General features: G+C 38.4%; 1 protein-coding gene across 5 annotated transcripts in view; it reads left to right on the top strand.

Moving 5' to 3' along the window:
- kank1a (KN motif and ankyrin repeat domains 1a) overlaps positions 1–17,687 on the top strand; it is a 76,750-nt gene that overhangs the window by 19,638 nt on the left and 39,425 nt on the right. Inside the window, exons 1-2 of one of the 5 annotated variants that reach the window (XM_041787185.1) lie at positions 15,525–15,616; positions 16,499–16,545. The exons of 2 other annotated variants lie outside the window; for them this stretch is intronic. In XM_041787185.1, coding sequence (XP_041643119.1) covers positions 16,518–16,545 — 28 coding nt within the window. In that variant the 5' untranslated portion in view covers positions 15,525–15,616; positions 16,499–16,517. Of the gene's footprint in view, positions 1–15,501; positions 15,617–16,498; positions 16,546–17,687 lie in introns of those variants that run through there. 2 more of the 5 variants (XM_041787184.1, XM_041787188.1) reach the window with 2 other exon arrangements.

Genomic DNA, 17,687 nt, shown 5'->3' with positions numbered 1-17,687 from the left:
AACATTAGACATTAGGGTTTTTAATTAATTTACAAATACCGTAAAAAGAACAATACCAGCAGTATATTTGATTTTTTTACTAAAACTAACCTTGTGCTGATTTAAAAACTCTTCTGATTAAAATTGTACCTTTCTGGCCAAATGAAGGGTGAAAAAAAAAATTTAAGAGTACATTTTGGTTTTCATTGCAATGTCACCAAGCTGGATGAAGATGTTTCCACCTAGCTCTTGTTGCATTAATCCAATCTTGTTTTTTTACATTTGGGTAGGTTTTTAAGATGACCTCCATGCACCCCTTCCTCAGCCACCTGTTGGTCACAGTCTGTTGAAGCTTTTTGGTGACAAGATTGATTAATGCAGATTTTGAGCAATTTAAAAAACTGACAGCTTTTACAAGCCAAGCTATTAGGGGATTCCCATTAAATGTTAAATAGAAACATTTATGAAGCCTGTTTGGTGCTTGTGTTGTGCTTGAAAGCCCCTGAGGCTGGTAGGTTGTTGTTGTTCCTGCTCCCCGTTGATGCTCGGCCATCTTTTGTTCCCAGGATGTGGACCATGACACAGCTGGGACCACAGCCCCCAAAGATGAAAAACTGTTAAGGTAGTTCTGATTGATATCTGTTTTTTTTTTTTTTTTTAAGAGAGCTCTGTTAAAGAAAACAAAGCCTGATTCTAAATTCTAAATTGTTTGTGTTGTCACATTTGGAGAATAGTCCTGGATCAGTACCTGATACCTAATATTTATTTAGGCAGTGAGGCAGATATAAAACACAAACCCATATCGTCTGTTGTGTGGAATTGTAAAGATGGTGTAGTCACACCTGAAAGAGCTTTTTACTGATTATCTGTCTCTGTCAGCTGTGTCACAGAGAGAAGGAAATGTGCATTTCCCCCATTGTGTCGTGGGGGATAATTGTTGGCAGCATATCTGGCTGCATGCTTGCGTGACAACTTGCCCTGTCGTCCTCCACTGCGTCCAAGAGCTGCATCTCTGCACATGATGTCCCCGCCCTCCCCTGGACAGTAATTGGCCCGTTACTCATTAACACCATAATTAGTCCAGCAGCTCAAGTGTTTATGGTGACAGGGAACAAAAAAGGTAGATGAGGGTCGTCTTTTCTCCTGAAACATTCCTGGCATTTTTGTTTGATCTAACCTTAAATGAAACGATAAAACAAACTCTGTCCATAAGAAAGTGCTTACAGGAGAAAATGTGGATTCTCTCTGGAGGAGTAAGCAGTTTAACCTCATTCAATGTCTGAAGGAGGTTATTTTTAAATAGATGTTGGTCAGTTTTTTTAGGTGCCTCTGTCCGAGTTTCTTTTGTTAAAGTGTAGTGTTCCCTTCATGCTGTCGTCACTTTAATTAGCTTGTTGCTCATTGTCTGGCTGCTGTCAGAGGGAGAAGGGCGGCACAGGGACACAGCGGTGGATCTCACTGGTCCGTCTCTGAAAGGTCAGCAGAGTGGGCTCACTTGGCACAAAAGCAAACACGGGAGCACTTAAGGTTGGGGAATTTCTCCCACAATGCCTCTTTTGAGAAAGCTGACAACAGAAGTGAAAGCTCTGAGAATGAAGGTCTCAAACTGGGGCTTCAGACTTTATCTGGAGTTGTTAAGATTGTGCAGGCGTTGTGGAAACTGGATGCATTTTTAGGTGAGGACAAGTAGTGTAATTTCTGTTTAGGTTCATCTAATTAGAGCAAAGTTTGATAACTAACTACACATTTACTCAAAGTCAAGGAAGTCCAACAATCCCTCTTTCATCTTTATTTGTACAACTTTACCTGCAATTTACTTTAAGCATTTAAACCTTCTGCTACTCCAGAGGTGATGAGTGGTGGGTGTTTTCTCCAGCCCACAGCTCCCCTTCCCCTCCTTTGTGACTCCACTCAAGAGCTGAACAAATAAAAGGCTCCAGCCTGTCCTTTGGTCAAGTGCAGGCTGGCTACAGGAGAGAGGAGGGTGGGGAGGGAGGCAGAAAGAGAAGCATGGAGGGAAAATGAGAGAGATGTGAATTAGGGACCAGGAGGACAAAGAGAAAAAGGAAGTAGGAAACAGTGGGAGCTTCAAGTGGTCCAAACTAGACTGAACAAGTCATTGATGAAGGGGCAAATGATAGAAAGAGGGGAAGCTAAAAAAGCTAGAGAGATGAAGTGATGGCTTGCTCCTTAGAGGATATTTTGAGATGTTATTTAAAGAAAAACAGCTCAAAATTTGCCTGTCTTTGTTTGTGATGATGCTAAAATTAGCACGGCTTTTTTGGGACTTGTAAAATTGCTTTGAAGGTGCAGAGAACAGGCAGTTTGATGTTGGACAAAAGTGGAATTCGAAAATGAAACTATTTTTCCATATGCATCAGATCATATGTGAACTCTTTCAGATGACACACTTTTTAATCAACTGGATTTTGCATCAGTGTCTCATATGAAGCTGTGCTACTTTTCTCTTCGTCTCTTTATTAGGTACATCTTGCCAGTTCTGCTTTGGACTCTCTTTTGCTTTCAGAACTGCCTCAATTCTTTCTGCCTTAGTTTCAACAAAGTGTTTGAAGCATTCCTCTGCAATTTTGGTCCTTATCGACATGATGGTATCACGCAGTTGCTGCAGATTTGTCAGCTGCACATCCATGATGCAAATCTCCCTTTCCACCACATCCCAGAGGTGCTCTATTGGATTAAGATCTGGTGACTGTGAGGCCATTGGAGTAAAGTGAATTCATTGTCATGTTCAAGAAACCATTGATTTGAGCTTTGTGCCATGTGATTGGCTAATTTGCTATTGTGTTTACAAGCAATTGAACAGGTGTACCTAATAAAGTGTCTGGTAGTCATACAGTCAGTTACAAATCAAATCTTAATGCTCAGCCACAGTTTGCTCTGTTAAGGGGTAAAAGTGGGCATATTATATTGTTTTTCATCAAATAATAGTCAGTTAACCCTTAAGATTTTGTTTAAGATTTTTGTTTGTTTTGCTACTTTGTGCAGCTTCAGGACCATCCTGGATGTAAGGATGATTTGAGCATTTGGCAGTAAGGAAAGCTTGAAGATTTGGTTTGCTGTAAGAAAGCATAAATGAATTGTAATCATGAGTAAAGTCCTGACATCAGCTCTCTGTATGTGAGCCATCTTTTGCCTCTAGGGGGCGTAGGTGTCAACAGAAGGAATCACTATGCTTTAAGAAAAGTCTGACAAGGACTATCTGTCCTGAATAGAGAGGGTGAAGTCCTGGACACTGCTCAGGGTAACTTCACTGCTTTATTGGGGTAATAATGATTGAAAAGTTATCATTGCATATCTGAGAAATTCAACATTTCCTGAACTAAACATGGCAGTGAACAGCTCATTTTAGGATGTTGTAGTGATGAGATATATTGAAAAAGGCCTCAGGATGCCATCCATATAAACAGCTTAAGGTATAAATTGCACTTGTTTTGCTCTCTGCCAACAAATCAAGTGTTATTACCTGAAACAACCTGAAACCTAAATCTAATAAAAGATGACACAACCGTGTGGAGCCTGGAACTTGGCAAAAATGTTTTCTTGCAGCTCTTCAAAATGTCTCCTGAAGCAGTTGATTTTGAGGAACAGTAAGTCTGACAGCACTAAATCATAGGTGAGAGTGCCAAATTTTTATTCCACCAGCCTTACAAGGCTGTGGTCCAACAGAATAAATCATATGTCAGGGTAATCTTAACCACATTTTCAGATACCTCGTGCAAAGATGCTTAGAAACCAGCCATGTGAGAGATACTGATTTTTATTATTTTATTGTTGCCTTCAAAGTTGAATGTACACCTGCAGAGCTGCTATTTTCAGCTGCACCAAATCTCTCTGAGGGACACTGAATCTCTGGAGAGCAGCTGTCAAGATAAAACAGTCCTAAAATAGAGGCACAGCTTAAAGACACCTTTGTAATGTGTGCCCTCCTCAACAGATATCAGTGTGATACCAATGACAAGGCTGACAGCAGTGTTCATTGTTCATGTGTATTTTTATACAGACCTAAATGCACTCCCTTTCTCCATTGATGCTGCTTGTTCTGGTATTTTTAGCCTCTTCTAATTTAAAGCACTTGCACATATTAAGTTCTTAAGGCATGTCCTTGGCTCTAACAGCAGAAAGTGAGCTCTCTGTGCTGATTACAGTGAATTTATGGGTCTGTGTGTTGTGATTTAAATATTTTCATTATTTAGTTACTGGTTTTATAGCACACACTTAAATTAAACTATGAAAAATATGAATATTTGGCAAACAGCCACACTTATTGCTTCACATTGAGGCATCTGAACCTGAGATGTTTCAGATATATTTTGATTTTGATCTGACAGATTTAGATATTTCTCCATGTGTCTCACAGATGGTCCAAACATTTGCTCGGTGCAATTTTAAATCCTGCTTTTATGCTCCAAAGTTTGCACCCATCTTAAACTAAAAAGGATCCATTTTCAAGCATTTTTTCAGTAAACTGAAATTCTGCCAATTTCTTATTTTATCACTTTCAGAAAACCGCTAAAGTCCGACAGAGGAATGAACATAATAACAGTGTTGGTATGTATCGCCTTTTTGAATTCAGTATTGAGCCAAGTGTTAGTCAGATGTTTACTGTCGTGCATGAGGTCTGTGGCTGCACCAGAGGAAAAATAGCAAAGACATGAAAGTGATGGCTCCAGAAATAACTTGATGTGTGATTATAGAGCTGCAGGAAGGACTGAAAGCTGACTCATTCTCTTGCTTTATTGACTACTCATGTTTAAATTCTCCTCATCTTTGTCTGAGCAAGATACAGGTTTCATTCAGGCCAAATTAAAAATCTGACACCCAAAATTCAGACATAAACCACTGGTCTTTCTGTGGTTATTTTGTACCAGACAGTTTTGACATTAACAGATCATCCCCTCTTTTTAACTTGGGTTCCCTGTTTCTACTCATTACTGTTTGATGCATTATTAAGAGGAGGAGAGTAAAAGAGAGGGACCAAATATTAAAAAGCAGTTAGCTTTAATAAGGGTTGTAATGAAGCTGACTCAAACATTTGTCAGGTTAACCCTTTGACTTCCACACCAAGAAATACATTTGCAGAAGTTATTTGTTGGTAAAATTGAACAACATTTCAGGTTTTAATTTTCAGATTACTCAGTCAGGAAGCACATATGCAAGTAAACCAGCTGGTTGACTTGCCTGTTTAGGGTTGTTGTGGACATGTATAGATTTCTTTCATTTCTGCAACAATTTTTTTTCCATATAAAAACATCACACAGTAGAATTTGTTAAAATAACCTTTCATTTATTTCACAAATATATTTTTTGACCTAAACGTGAATACTTAAAAAAATCAACAATGCAATTTCATTGAAATTAAGTACAAGCCACAGTGCTAAGTCATTTACTGTAAACAGAAACTCCTGTTCATATTTCCACATCACACTTGCCTAACTTGCTCTCTGGACCACAGATTGTGACTCTATGACCCTGTCAAGCACCTGCAACAAAGGTGTGGTATGCAACAAAGCGCTCCTTTTTGTAGTCCATTATGCCTATGATTGAGATAGCGGGAGAGAGAGTAGGCCTGTGTGCGTAAAATTGTAGAATTGTAATGATTCATACAATATAAATATCAAATTTGTATGATATACTGTCATTTTTTTTAGCTGTGACCATTGGTTCAAAAACATTGCTTACCATTCAAATGAATGGCACTAACCTGACAGGCTGTTTACCCAAAACTGGCAACTCTCAACCGGGTAGCTGACCCAGTTTTCTGAGGAATCCTATATAAATATTTTATCGTCAAATGTATTTTCTTCAACTAAAATATGATTGTCAGAGGGTCTAGAAATGATATGTGAAATTCTTTTTTTCTTACCTGGATGTTTGCTCTTACACTGCGAAATTTCCGAGGAGCTGTGCAGCACTGAATCACATCGTTTTGTTTCCACAGTTTTCAGACAATAATATTTATGTACAGTAGTACCACACATTGAATTTAATCAGTGTTACATACACTAGTCAGTGAGGTGAATGAGGATAAAAATCTGTTTTCAAAGTTTTAAATACAGTAATATGGTGGCGACAAAAGGTCAACCGCCCGGTTACAATGCCAGTTAAAGAGTTAAACACCTGTACAAATCAGTGTTCAAACTATCGTGCGTAAATGGGTTTTGGTCAGATTGAAAAATGCAGCCTTATATATATATGTATGTATGTATGTATGTATTTATGTATTTATGTATGTATGTATGTATTTATTTATTTATTTATTTATTTATGATTCTCCTTAATGGCCACCTACAAAATAATTAGTTACTAGGATGCATAATATCAATATTGGCAGATATTAACTAACAAAGTTACTCATCACTATTAAATGCATTCACTTACAAAATATAGAAATGTTTTGTTTTTTTTTTCCCTCTGGCGGCAACATGACATTGGCTTTTGCAGATTTTTTAAAACCATTAACTGCATTATATTCAACGTCTTGCAGGTAGTAGTGTATTTGCTAAAATTCTCTGACTTTATTGTCTCCTTCTACATCAGAGGTAATCAACTAAAATTCAAAGAGGTCCAGTCAGAGAAAATGTATTAAAACAAAGGTCCGGAGCATCATAATGTCTAACTTGAGTTAGTGAGATATGTGGATCTGGATGGGGTTTAAGGGACCTCTTGCACTGATAAAAATGAAAATTTTCGTTGTCTACAGCTCACCCGTTTCTCCCTCTGTGAATCTCTCCTTTAGGGCCCTGTAAAATCTGTTTTATTTTTTGTCAAATTCTGTTTAATTTTTTGGAATTCTGTTTTTAACCTTTCCACTAATTTTACCATTAAAAAGAGTGTCCTGTTTATGTAAATGAATAAAATGTTGACTAGTTAAACAGATATAACCTTAAATTTATTAAAAAAAACAGCCACAGTTCAGATAACCCTTATATAAAATAATCATAACCAGTGTAGAAGTCAGATAATTCTAACATTTTAGGACACATCCATGTGTATTATCACATCCTAACTGATGTTTATAATGTAAATGAAGAAATCCTTCTGTTCTCTCAAACACAGAGTGATAGTGACTTAATAAGAAGGTCACATTAAAGTTAAACGGTTAAAAGTAAACCTGTAAATGTTCTTTAATTACAGTCTGTAACAGTCTATGCAGTTTGATTCCTCAGATATACAGTGCTGAACAAATTTATTAGACCACCCTAACCCTAACCAAAGTAAGGTTTATGCCACAGCTGCCCTAAATTAACAGCATTGGTAATTACCAAAATCATTTTTTATGTTTCTGCAATGGTTAATACACAAATATGTAGAAGCTCTTTAACCCAAATGATATTTTTAATGCTAAAATATAATTATTATTATTATCCATGAGTTTTCTAATTTACTGATTTACAAAACTGCAAAAATAGTAAAGCACATTAATATTTCTTGATTAATATGTCAAATTATAGTTATTTACTTGAATTCCTGACCAGAAAAATGAGTTTTAGTGGTTGAATGTTATGCTTGATTACTTTCTGACTTCTCAGAGAAGCCCAGTGAGCCAGCTCAAATTTGGGTGAATTCAGTTTGAAATTCCTCATTCCTGTTCAAAATGGTAAAGCGTGGAGAGCTCACTGAAAATGAAAGTCAGCATTAAAGCACTTCATGGTGCTGGATAGGTTTTGAGACAAATATGACAGGTGGTCTAATAAATTTGTTAAGCACTGTACATTCCTCTTTCTAAAAAAACACAGCATCTCAGTCATATTCATTCAGTTTCCGCAATTTCCGCGCTAAATAGTAGATTCTGTTTTTATTGGCCAATTCCGTTCACGTGGAAATCTTAGAGCTCCTTAGACCCCTCTCATTTTAATATCCTCTACTTAATGCATGAATGTATTATTTCACATTCTAGCAAGAACAGGGTTTCATCATTCACACAGCAGTCTGATGATGTCTGAAAGGTGAACCTTTAGATTACAGGAATATGGTCTATTTTTCAAAAGGTGTTCACTTTTAATTTTTGCACATTTTTGTTTGTGAGTTCATCCACCATAAAAATATGACATCTAAAGACCATCCACTGACATGGAGAACACATTTTAAGGGATAAAGCTGCTTCTATGACCTGTTGAATCTTGACTGTATGATGATGAACTTTGACCTATTTAGTCTCTGTCTCAGTCTGTGAGTGGCAATAGCGTGTTTCGGTTTAATTGGTGTCAAATTTATTATCAGTTTAAGTCTTATCAAATCATTGGAGATGCTAAAACATTTTGAAAAATACGCTGGAATCGAGATGTCAGAGAAGTTTATGAAATTCCCTGAAGTCTGCAGACACAAACTGAGCGCTCTCATACACCAGCGAGGTATGCAGGCAGAGCGTAAACTTGGAAATCTGCATAGGTGTGCGAAACACAGCATGCCTTGCAACTCACAGCGCAATGTCCAAGCTTACAGTGTGGGCGTATATGGATACATGACTGATTTATGCGAAGCCTCGAGGCAGATAATTTGCCTCGAGTAATTTTTTTAATCAAATCACTCGGATAATTTGAGGAGTTGTTTCAGCCCTAGTGCAAAGTATTTAAAGGTAGGATGTGTAATATTTAGCTTAGTAGTTTGAGCAGAACAAACTTGGAAAAAAGTGAAAAATAATATTTATTAGAAGGCTTAACTAAATTAGTTTTCAATCACTTGGATATATAAAATTGTTTAACAGTTACTTGGTTACTTCTGTGGTACTGCAGAGACATGCAAGATACAAAAATCCAAGCCAGCAGAGTCCATAGAGGGAACCCTCCTAATGTATAAATAAAAGGCTTATTTTATAGAAATAAAAAAATTAAAAAAATATATTATCAGGTGGTTAAACACTGATCTAGAAAGGCCTACCTTTGAATATTATGTTCCATTTTGAACATATATATATTTACATATATATTATATTGCCCAGCCCTATATTCAACCTTTTTGTCCCCAGAAGATTTTTCATCTCTAAAGGTGGGAAGTCTTTAAGCTATCCAAGTGTAGCTTTTTGTTTCCTTTTCTTCTCCTGACCTTGGGACAGTAAACTCATAAAAAGATCTGGGCAGAAATCCTCCCAGTTAACTTCTCATTCCTGTAAGTTCCTCCCTACTCACTGGATAATTGGAAAGCTTTGAGGAAAGATCTCTAGGCTTGAACTCAGCAGGCTCACCCAGGACATCAAAGGGAAACAAACTGTTGGACAGCACAAGCCGGGGTCAGTGCCATGGCTAACACTGCCAAACAGTAGTGAACTACAGCCGTACGAGTCATGTCTTCTCCATAGTCGGCACAGCAGCCTCTCCTCCAAAGCTTCAAAGGCATTTCTTAATGAAGGCCAGATGCAGAGCTGAGACGACAAGTAGCCGCTGCTTGTTCTGCAATTACGCCAGCACACACACATCGACACTTGTTGGTCTATACACAGAATAGAAGTAGGCTGTTTAAATACAATGGGCTTTGGTAGTCTTTTCTACTCTCAGAAAGATGCTCCTGAAAAAGACACCTGTGCACAATCATGTCGATGAAGCACAGATGATAAAGTGCTCTTCGCTCTACTGAGTACAGATCTGTTTTCATGTGCATGATCCCAAACTGATGCTCTGAATAACAATGTCCCAGTTTGTCTGCAGGCTTTTTCCCTCCATTAAAGCTGCAGCCTGAGCTTTTATAAGGGGAAAAACAGCCTGTTGAATATTCAACACAGCGGGTTTGCAACCTTTACAGCCCTCTCTGAACTATCAAGCTGTTTACTGTTGAAACACAAGTTACCAAACCTAACTTTGTGTTTTTTAACAGTGGAAAATGTGAATTGCCGCGCCACTTTTCTTAAGTCACAAACTTTACAGGGTAAACAAATCAGTCGAAACATCCTGCAGACATGAAATCCTGCATAAATGTTTTGACAGAAACAAAATGATTTTTTTAAACTCAACAGTGGAATCATTTTTATCTCATTACATTTTTTTAAACATTTAACACTGTGCATGACTGATATTTAAAGATTAATTTCTCCATGCTGTATAAACTTTACAATATTATGGTTTAGCCGATGCTGACTACTTATTTTGGTGTTACACTCCTCCTATAGCAACATTTTCTCCCACATTTGACCATGAAATCAGATTAGAGTTATTCCAGTAAATGATTGTGACAGAACGTTTGTCCAATCACTCTGAGAATCTTTTTTTTGAAAGGCTCTGCTCTTCCCAAACACAGACTAGGGGAAGTTGCATAGATGGATGTGAAATACATCCCATGCACAGTATATATGAAGCAGTTTATCTGGCAAATCAGGTTACATCATTTCCCTGAAGGCCAGTGTTTGGGCTTATATTTGCTGATACTGAAATGAAACCAATGCATCTATGCATCACTACAATAAGACATTTTTATGATTGTTTCTGTGAAAGAGTTGATCAAATATTAACAAAGCTTATATTTTTCCACCATGAATCAAAAAGCCTGAATAAACATATAACTGTTTTTAATACTGTAGCTTTTGATTGTCTAGCCTGTTTAGTTTCTCACATCACACTCTGTCATCCAGGCTCTTTGTATTTTGACCACTGACACACTCCTCGCTGTAAGACGAGTAACCTGACCCCAGTCACTGTAAATCAGTAAACATAGACCTGCGGCTCCCGTCACTCTGAAAGCTCAACATGCGTGCTTCATATTTACGTAACATCAGAGGAGGAACCAAACAAGTTGATCAGGTTTATGTCACAAGTTGTGGCGTTGACTGTTTTTATTTCAGCTTTTCAGTCACGTTGAGCTCTTGAGTCATACGTGGGTTTAAATCTGCCTGAACCATTCTGTAAAGAGTTAATTATGGTGAGTTTTTAAAACTTCTTTTTTGTTTCTGCTTAATACAAAGATTTATTTGTAAAGGCGTTTTGGTGCTATTATGATGATTGTATGACTATATCACTTAATTTAGTTTCAAACTAGAGTTAAATTCTTTGATATTACAACTAAAAGGTTTTTAATGTAGTCTGTCAGCAGGTTTTGAACGTAGTCTGTCAGTTTGCTTTCAAACGTCATCTGTAGGCAGGTTTTCAAACGTCGTCTGTCGGCAGGTTTTCAAACGTAGTCTGTCGGCAGGTTTTCAAATGTAGTCTGTAGGCAGGTTTTCAAACGTAGTCTGTCAGCAGGTTTTCAAACGTAGTCTGTCGGCAGGTTTTCAAACGTAGTCTGTAGGCAGGTTTTCAAACGTAGTCTGTAGGCAGGTTTTCAAACGTAGTCTGTCGGCAGGTTTTCAAACGTAGTCTGTCGGCACGTTTTCAAAAGTAGTCTGTAGGCAGGTTTTCAAACGTCGTCTGTAGGCAGGTTTTCAAACGTAGTCTGCAGGCAGGTTTTCAAACGTAGTCTGTAGGCAGGTTTTCAAATGTAGTCTGTCGGCAGGTTTTCAAACGTAGTCTGTCGGCAGGTTTTCAAACGTAGTCTGTTGGCAGGTTTTCAAACGTCGTCTGTAGGCAGGTTTTCAAACGTCGTCTGTAGGCAGGTTTTCAAACGTCGTCTGTAGGCAGGTTTTCAAACGTAGTCTGTTGGCAGGTTTTCAAACGTAGTCTGCAGGCAGGTTTTCAAACGTAGTCTGTTGGCAGGCTTTCAAATGTAGTCTGTAGGCAGGTTTTCAAACGTAGTCTGTAGGCAGGTTTTCAAACGTAGTCTGTTGGCAGGTTTTCAAACGTAGTCTGTCGGCAGGTTTTCAAACGTCGTCTGTAGGCAGGTTTTCAAACGTCGTCTGTAGGCAGGTTTTCAAACGTCGTCTGTAGGCAGGTTTTCAAACGTAGTCTGCAGGCAGGTTTTCAAACGTAGTCTGTTGGCAGGCTTTCAAATGTACTCTGTAGGCAGGTTTTCAAACGTAGTCTGTAGGCAGGTTTTCAAACGTAGTCTGTTGGCAGGCTTTCAAATGTAGTCTGTAGGCAGGTTTTCAAACGTAGTCTGTAGGCAGGTTTTCAAACGTAGTCTGTTGGCAGGCTTTCAAATGTAGTCTGTAGGCAGGTTTTCAAACGTAGTCTGTAGGCAGGTTTTCAAACGTAATCTGTAGGCAGGCTTTCAAATGTAGTCTGTAGGCAGGTTTTCAAACGTAATCTGTAGGCAGGTTTTCAAACGTAGTCTGTCGGCAGGTTTTCAAACGTAGTCTGTTGGCAGGTTTTCAAACGTAGTCTGTCGGCAGGTTTTCAAACGTCGTCTGTAGGCAGGTTTTCAAACGTCGTCTGTAGGCAGGTTTTCAAACGTCGTCTGTAGGCAGGTTTTCAAACGTAGTCTGCAGGCAGGTTTTCAAACGTAGTCTGTTGGCAGGCTTTCAAATGTAGTCTGTAGGCAGGTTTTCAAACGTAGTCTGTAGGCAGGTTTTCAAACGTAGTCTGTTGGCAGGCTTTCAAATGTAGTCTGTAGGCAGGTTTTCAAACGTAGTCTGTAGGCAGGTTTTCAAACGTAATCTGTAGGCAGGCTTTCAAATGTAGTCTGTAGGCAGGTTTTCAAACGTAGTCTGTAGGCAGGTTTTCAAACGTAGTCTGTTGGCAGGTTTTCAAACGTAGTCTGTTGGCAGGCTTTCAAATGTAGTCTGTAGGCAGGTTTTCAAACGTAGTCTGTAGGCAGGTTTTCAAACGTAATCTGTAGGCAGGTTTTCAAACGTAGTCTGTAGGCAGGTTTTCAAACGTCATCTGTAGGCAGGTTTTCAAACATAGTCTGTTGGCAGGTTTTCAAACGTAGTCTGTAGGCAGGTTTTTAAACGTCGCTTGTCACCAGGTTTTTAAACGTAGTCTGCAGGCAGGTTTTTTTTATGTTCAAACTAAAAAAATGCTGAATACCACCTCATTAATGTACCAGGCCAATAATTGTCTACCTCTTATTTTCAAACCCCTTCACAGTACTGAACAAAATTATTTCACATTTCTGTTTAGACATGTAATCAAAAAGTTTTCACAATGTTCATTGCCCAGATTTAAGCCCACATTAACTCTACATTTATTTTGGACAGCTCCCTATATTTTTTCACATCAAAATATAGCCTACCGCAGTGGTTCTCAAACGGTGTGCCAAGGCACACTAGTGTGCCTTAAGGCAAGTCTAGGTGTGCCGTGGGAACTTGTACAATACGTTATTAATACAACATTATGGCAAGTACTGTAAGCCTGCCCACTGATCTGGCTCGACCTCGGAAAAAAACCCAGAGAATGGGACCTCCCCAGTTGAGAGGCATCTGGCTGCAGCTCTCGGGCAAACCTCGATGCTGGGGCATTCCATTGGAGACCTCTACGCTGGGGCGAAACCTCTCCTCTGGGGCGTGACGTATATTGCCCGAGCCAGCGGACCTCTACGCTGGGGCGTGACGAATATTACCCGCGACGAAATTTCAGCTCTATCCGCTTGCCGACAGGCTGACCCTAAATCTAACCAGTCGGATTTTAATGCCTAAATCTAAACAGTCAGATTTTAATGCCTAAATCTAACCAGTCGGATTTTAATGCCTAAACCTAAGCAGTCGGATTTAAACGCCTAAACCGAACCAGTCAGGGTTTAATAGCGTATGGGTCGGCATCTGCTACTGCACAGTCCAGCGTAGACCACTACGCTGGGTGAAGGGGTTGGCAAGCTATTATTGGGTTGAAATTGGTGTTGAAATTATTATTTCAATTAACCAAGTTAACCAATTTTTCTACCAACTTTCGCCACTTCTTTTTTAAAATTTCTTCAAAATTCCTTTGACACATTTTGCTGCTTTTTTTTTCATTTTTGCTACTTCTTGTTGCAACTTTTGACCTATTTTTGCCACTTTTTTGGAACTTTTTGCCACATTTAACCCATTTTTGCTGCCTTTTTGCCACTTTCCACACAATTTTGCTGTTGTTTGGCCATTTTTTGCCATTTTTTCCATCACATCTAACCTCTTAATACCACCTTGTTGCAACTTTAACCCTTTTTGCCACTTTTCTGCCACTTGTGATCTATTTGGCCACCTTTTTGCCACTTTTTGCCCACTTTTGCCTTTGACCGCTTTTTTGCCCACTTTTTCCCTTTTTTCTTATCACTTTTAAACCAATTTTACCACCTTTTTACATGGTTAATCCTTTAAGGAATATTATAACCCATTTTAGCCACTATTTTGACACTTTCAACAAGTTTTGGACAATTTCAACCCATTGGTTGGCCACTCTTTACATATTTTTGCCCATTCCTGACTTTATTTAGCCACTTTTTTGCCCATTTTTGTCATGTTTTTTCATCACCTTTAACCCATTTTTGCCACCTTTAGCCCACTTTCCCCATCTCCATGATCCCCAGTGGGCTGGACCCCAGAAAGCTCCCCCCTTTATCTCCCCTTATAGGCCACCTTGACTGTATAATTTTTAGAAAGTCTATTTTTTATCGATTTAAATATGGTGTGCCTTGAGATTCTGGCTTAACCTTAGGTGTGCCCTGGGTGAAAAAATTTTGAAAACCCCTGGCCTACCATATGTAGCTGAAAAAGAGATATGACAACACTGGTGTTTTTCCAGTTGTTCAGCCATACTTCTCAAGTGATTGCATGTCTGAGATAAAATAAGATAAAATTAGATAATAAAAGAGAAGAAAATGTGATTTAGTGTGAGGTAGCAATGGTTATTTTTTCTTGAGTATATGATTTCAAGTATGATATCCCGGACAGTTCTTAGTCATTCAGATCATATTTCAGTTTTTTAATCTGAACTGACTTTGGGCTTCATTGAACTTAATCTAATTTGCCTTTTTGTGCTTTGACTTTGATCAATTGATAATTTTATCTGAAAATAAAGCTGGAATGAGGACACTACCTATTCTAATGTTTTAGAGCTTAAAAAATTCTTCAGAAATTATTTTTATTCAAACCCTAAAATGTTTTACAGAAAACCGATACTGACCCTAACCTCACATGTCGGAGATGTTTTTCAACTCCCATGAAAAAGACACTAGAAATTAAATTTATGCTGCTATATTGAATTGTTCATAAACTATATCATTTAACGTCCAAACCAGTTTTACACATTAATACATAAAGTTTACGCAGTTAAATGTCACTGAATGTGTATATTTACACTTTCTACCTTTACATCACCTGAATTCTTATAATTTAAACTCTGCTATTTCCAGAGCTCTTCTCCAGCCATACCAAAGGTTTTGTTCTTGGCCGGGTTAACATTCGGTGATTTAGGCTTTTACATTTCCTGAAGCCTTCTGGGGTTTGAAGGGGACACACCGCTGTGTTGTTAATGTGTAACCAGACATGAAAAGCTTTCCATTACGTCCTATTGTCTGCTTCATTAGCTGTTTCTCAGCCCTGAGTTGAAGGTCAGCTCTGTGAGGAGTGACCGTTGGTTGTTAACCACATTAACTCGCCATGTACTTCACCTGGAGGCCCAGCGCAGGGGTCAGCTCCAGTCAAACAGCCTAAAGTCCTGTTTCCTCTTATAGGACACAGATCGTTTCGCTGTCATCTGAGGAAGTCGTCTAATCTTAGCTGTGAAACTTATCTCTCTCACCCAGAGAGCTGCTGGGTTGAGGCTGGTTGTCAAGCGTCTTTTGGACTCAGTAGTTTTTGCTACCTGCGCACTGTGGGAGGAATTTAGAATGAGAGTTACAGGTAAGCTGCATGAGCTGACAGTGAGAGGAGCAGTGTTTGAAGGGTAAAGCTATACAATACATCATCAGATCTTGCAGATCTACTCTGTGCAGCAAGCCACTATAGTGCCTTTATGCTACAATGAACCTGTCATGGCACCAGGACACATGTACCAAAGAGGCTGTTTTAAAAAAATAAACTGCTGCTGGATAAAAAGTACAAGAAATGTTATTTGATAAGCTTCAGTGACTGTTCTAGAATTAGGAACTTGTGCATGTTGCAATGAAGGTTGTGAGAAGAGTTGACTTTGAATTTAGTCTGTCTAGTTTTACTGAGAATTGTGTAGCAGGCTCTTGAGGGTGTTCAGAGAAATGCCACAAAACTGAAAGTCAACAAAGTTGTAAATTATGAGCATAAATGTGACTTAAATCAGTGCCATGTGCCTGCTATAAAACAGCAGAGAGGGAAAGAAAGAACAGATGTATCCTCTGTATTTTTTAATCTTCTATTGCACTACCTTTGGCCTTGAGAAATGTTTCCTGTTTTATTGTATGAGGTCAGTTTTCATCTCTATCTCATAGATCACATTAAAATCATAAAAACCAACAAAATCTTTTATTCACTTGACCTTTCTAAGCTATGGTCTTTCGTCAATTTACAAATCTCTTTCAGAAAGTTCTAGTAATGACAGCATCACTAGTGCAGTTTGAATAAAAGATGAAAGACAATAAATTAACATTAATATGTTATATATCAATTAATTTTTCAGTCTCATTCCCTTCTTTCAGTTTTTTTTTCAAGTTTCTGAGTCTGTTTAGGTGCTTCAAGATAGATTACACGTTTAGTAGATTTTACTATAAATATCTTTCTTAAAGTCAGAAAATGTCCTCCTCCTTTCATCAGGTTTGTATTCTGGCAGCACATGGAAGAGGACACTTGGGAGATGTTTGGTCAGTCTCAAGTTTTGATTCTTGCATGACGTTTGGAATAAGAGCCTGACCTTGTGTTGGTGCTGGAGGTTTTGGTTAGCTTGTCTTTGTCTTTGTTAAATATTTTCACTTGTTTTTGTCATGTCAACCTCCAGCAGGACATGAATGGAAAATTTGACATTATTTTTTATTTAGACCCTCAGTTCATATGTCCGGACCACCTCTGTGTCATTTAAATATAAGTATCTGGTGTTTGACTCATGACCTGTAACCAACAACAACAGCATAAAGTTGCTGTTCAACACTTTAGAGCCGTGCTTCTTAACTGGTCTAGCCACAGACCCACCAGTCTCTTTAATGACAATAAGTGAGCCAATTTAACACGGTTATTTAGTGACAAATGTGAGGGGCACCTGGCTGCAGACATCAGACATCCATAAATGCATTTGCCATCTATAAGGCCTGTCCTAACTACAAAATTTAGGTTCATAATATTCAAATTGATCTTAAATGAATATATATGAGATCTAAAGCAATGATAACATAATTTAAGTTAGCTGCCAGTTAATTTGGGCACAATGCAACTATTTAAATGACTTCAGTATATGTTAAACTTTGATTAGCCATTTCATTACATTTGTTATAACTGCTCTTTGTTTGTTGCCTATCAGGCTACAATATTCATAAACTTTTCATGCACTCTAATGTGACAGAAATTTTTGTTCAAGAAGCCGAGTCTTGAATGCAGTTTAAAAAATGAGCATGTTTAATGCATGCATATCGAAGAGAAATCATATGATAATGTGCAGCTTCTTCACCTCCTGCAGCTCACATTGTAAGAGGGTGTAGCTCAGAGGAGCACGGTGTCCTTAATGTCCGTCTATTTGTGTGTGAAGAATCCAGTGTGCTCTATTCATATCCCCCTCCTCTCTGTATCAGATGTATAATGAGTCCTCTGGATGACAGACAGTTGGGATTTGGCCTCATCAGCCTAATGACATTGCTGCACTCTTTATTTGGGTGCACACTGTTTGCATAGTTTAACATGTGCTATAGATGGACCGATCTCGCCAGCAAAGTAACTCCTGACAGAGTGACCTTATAACTGCTGTATCATAGATTTTGATGAGGAGTACAGCTTCTTCTCTCAAAAAGGTTTGCAG

This window comes from Cheilinus undulatus, linkage group 5, assembly GCF_018320785.1.
Source record: "Cheilinus undulatus linkage group 5, ASM1832078v1, whole genome shotgun sequence".
NCBI lineage: Eukaryota > Metazoa > Chordata > Actinopteri > Labriformes > Labridae > Cheilinus > Cheilinus undulatus.
The sequence above is the reverse complement of the archived record's forward strand: the minus strand, read 5'-3'. Positions and strand labels throughout refer to the sequence as shown.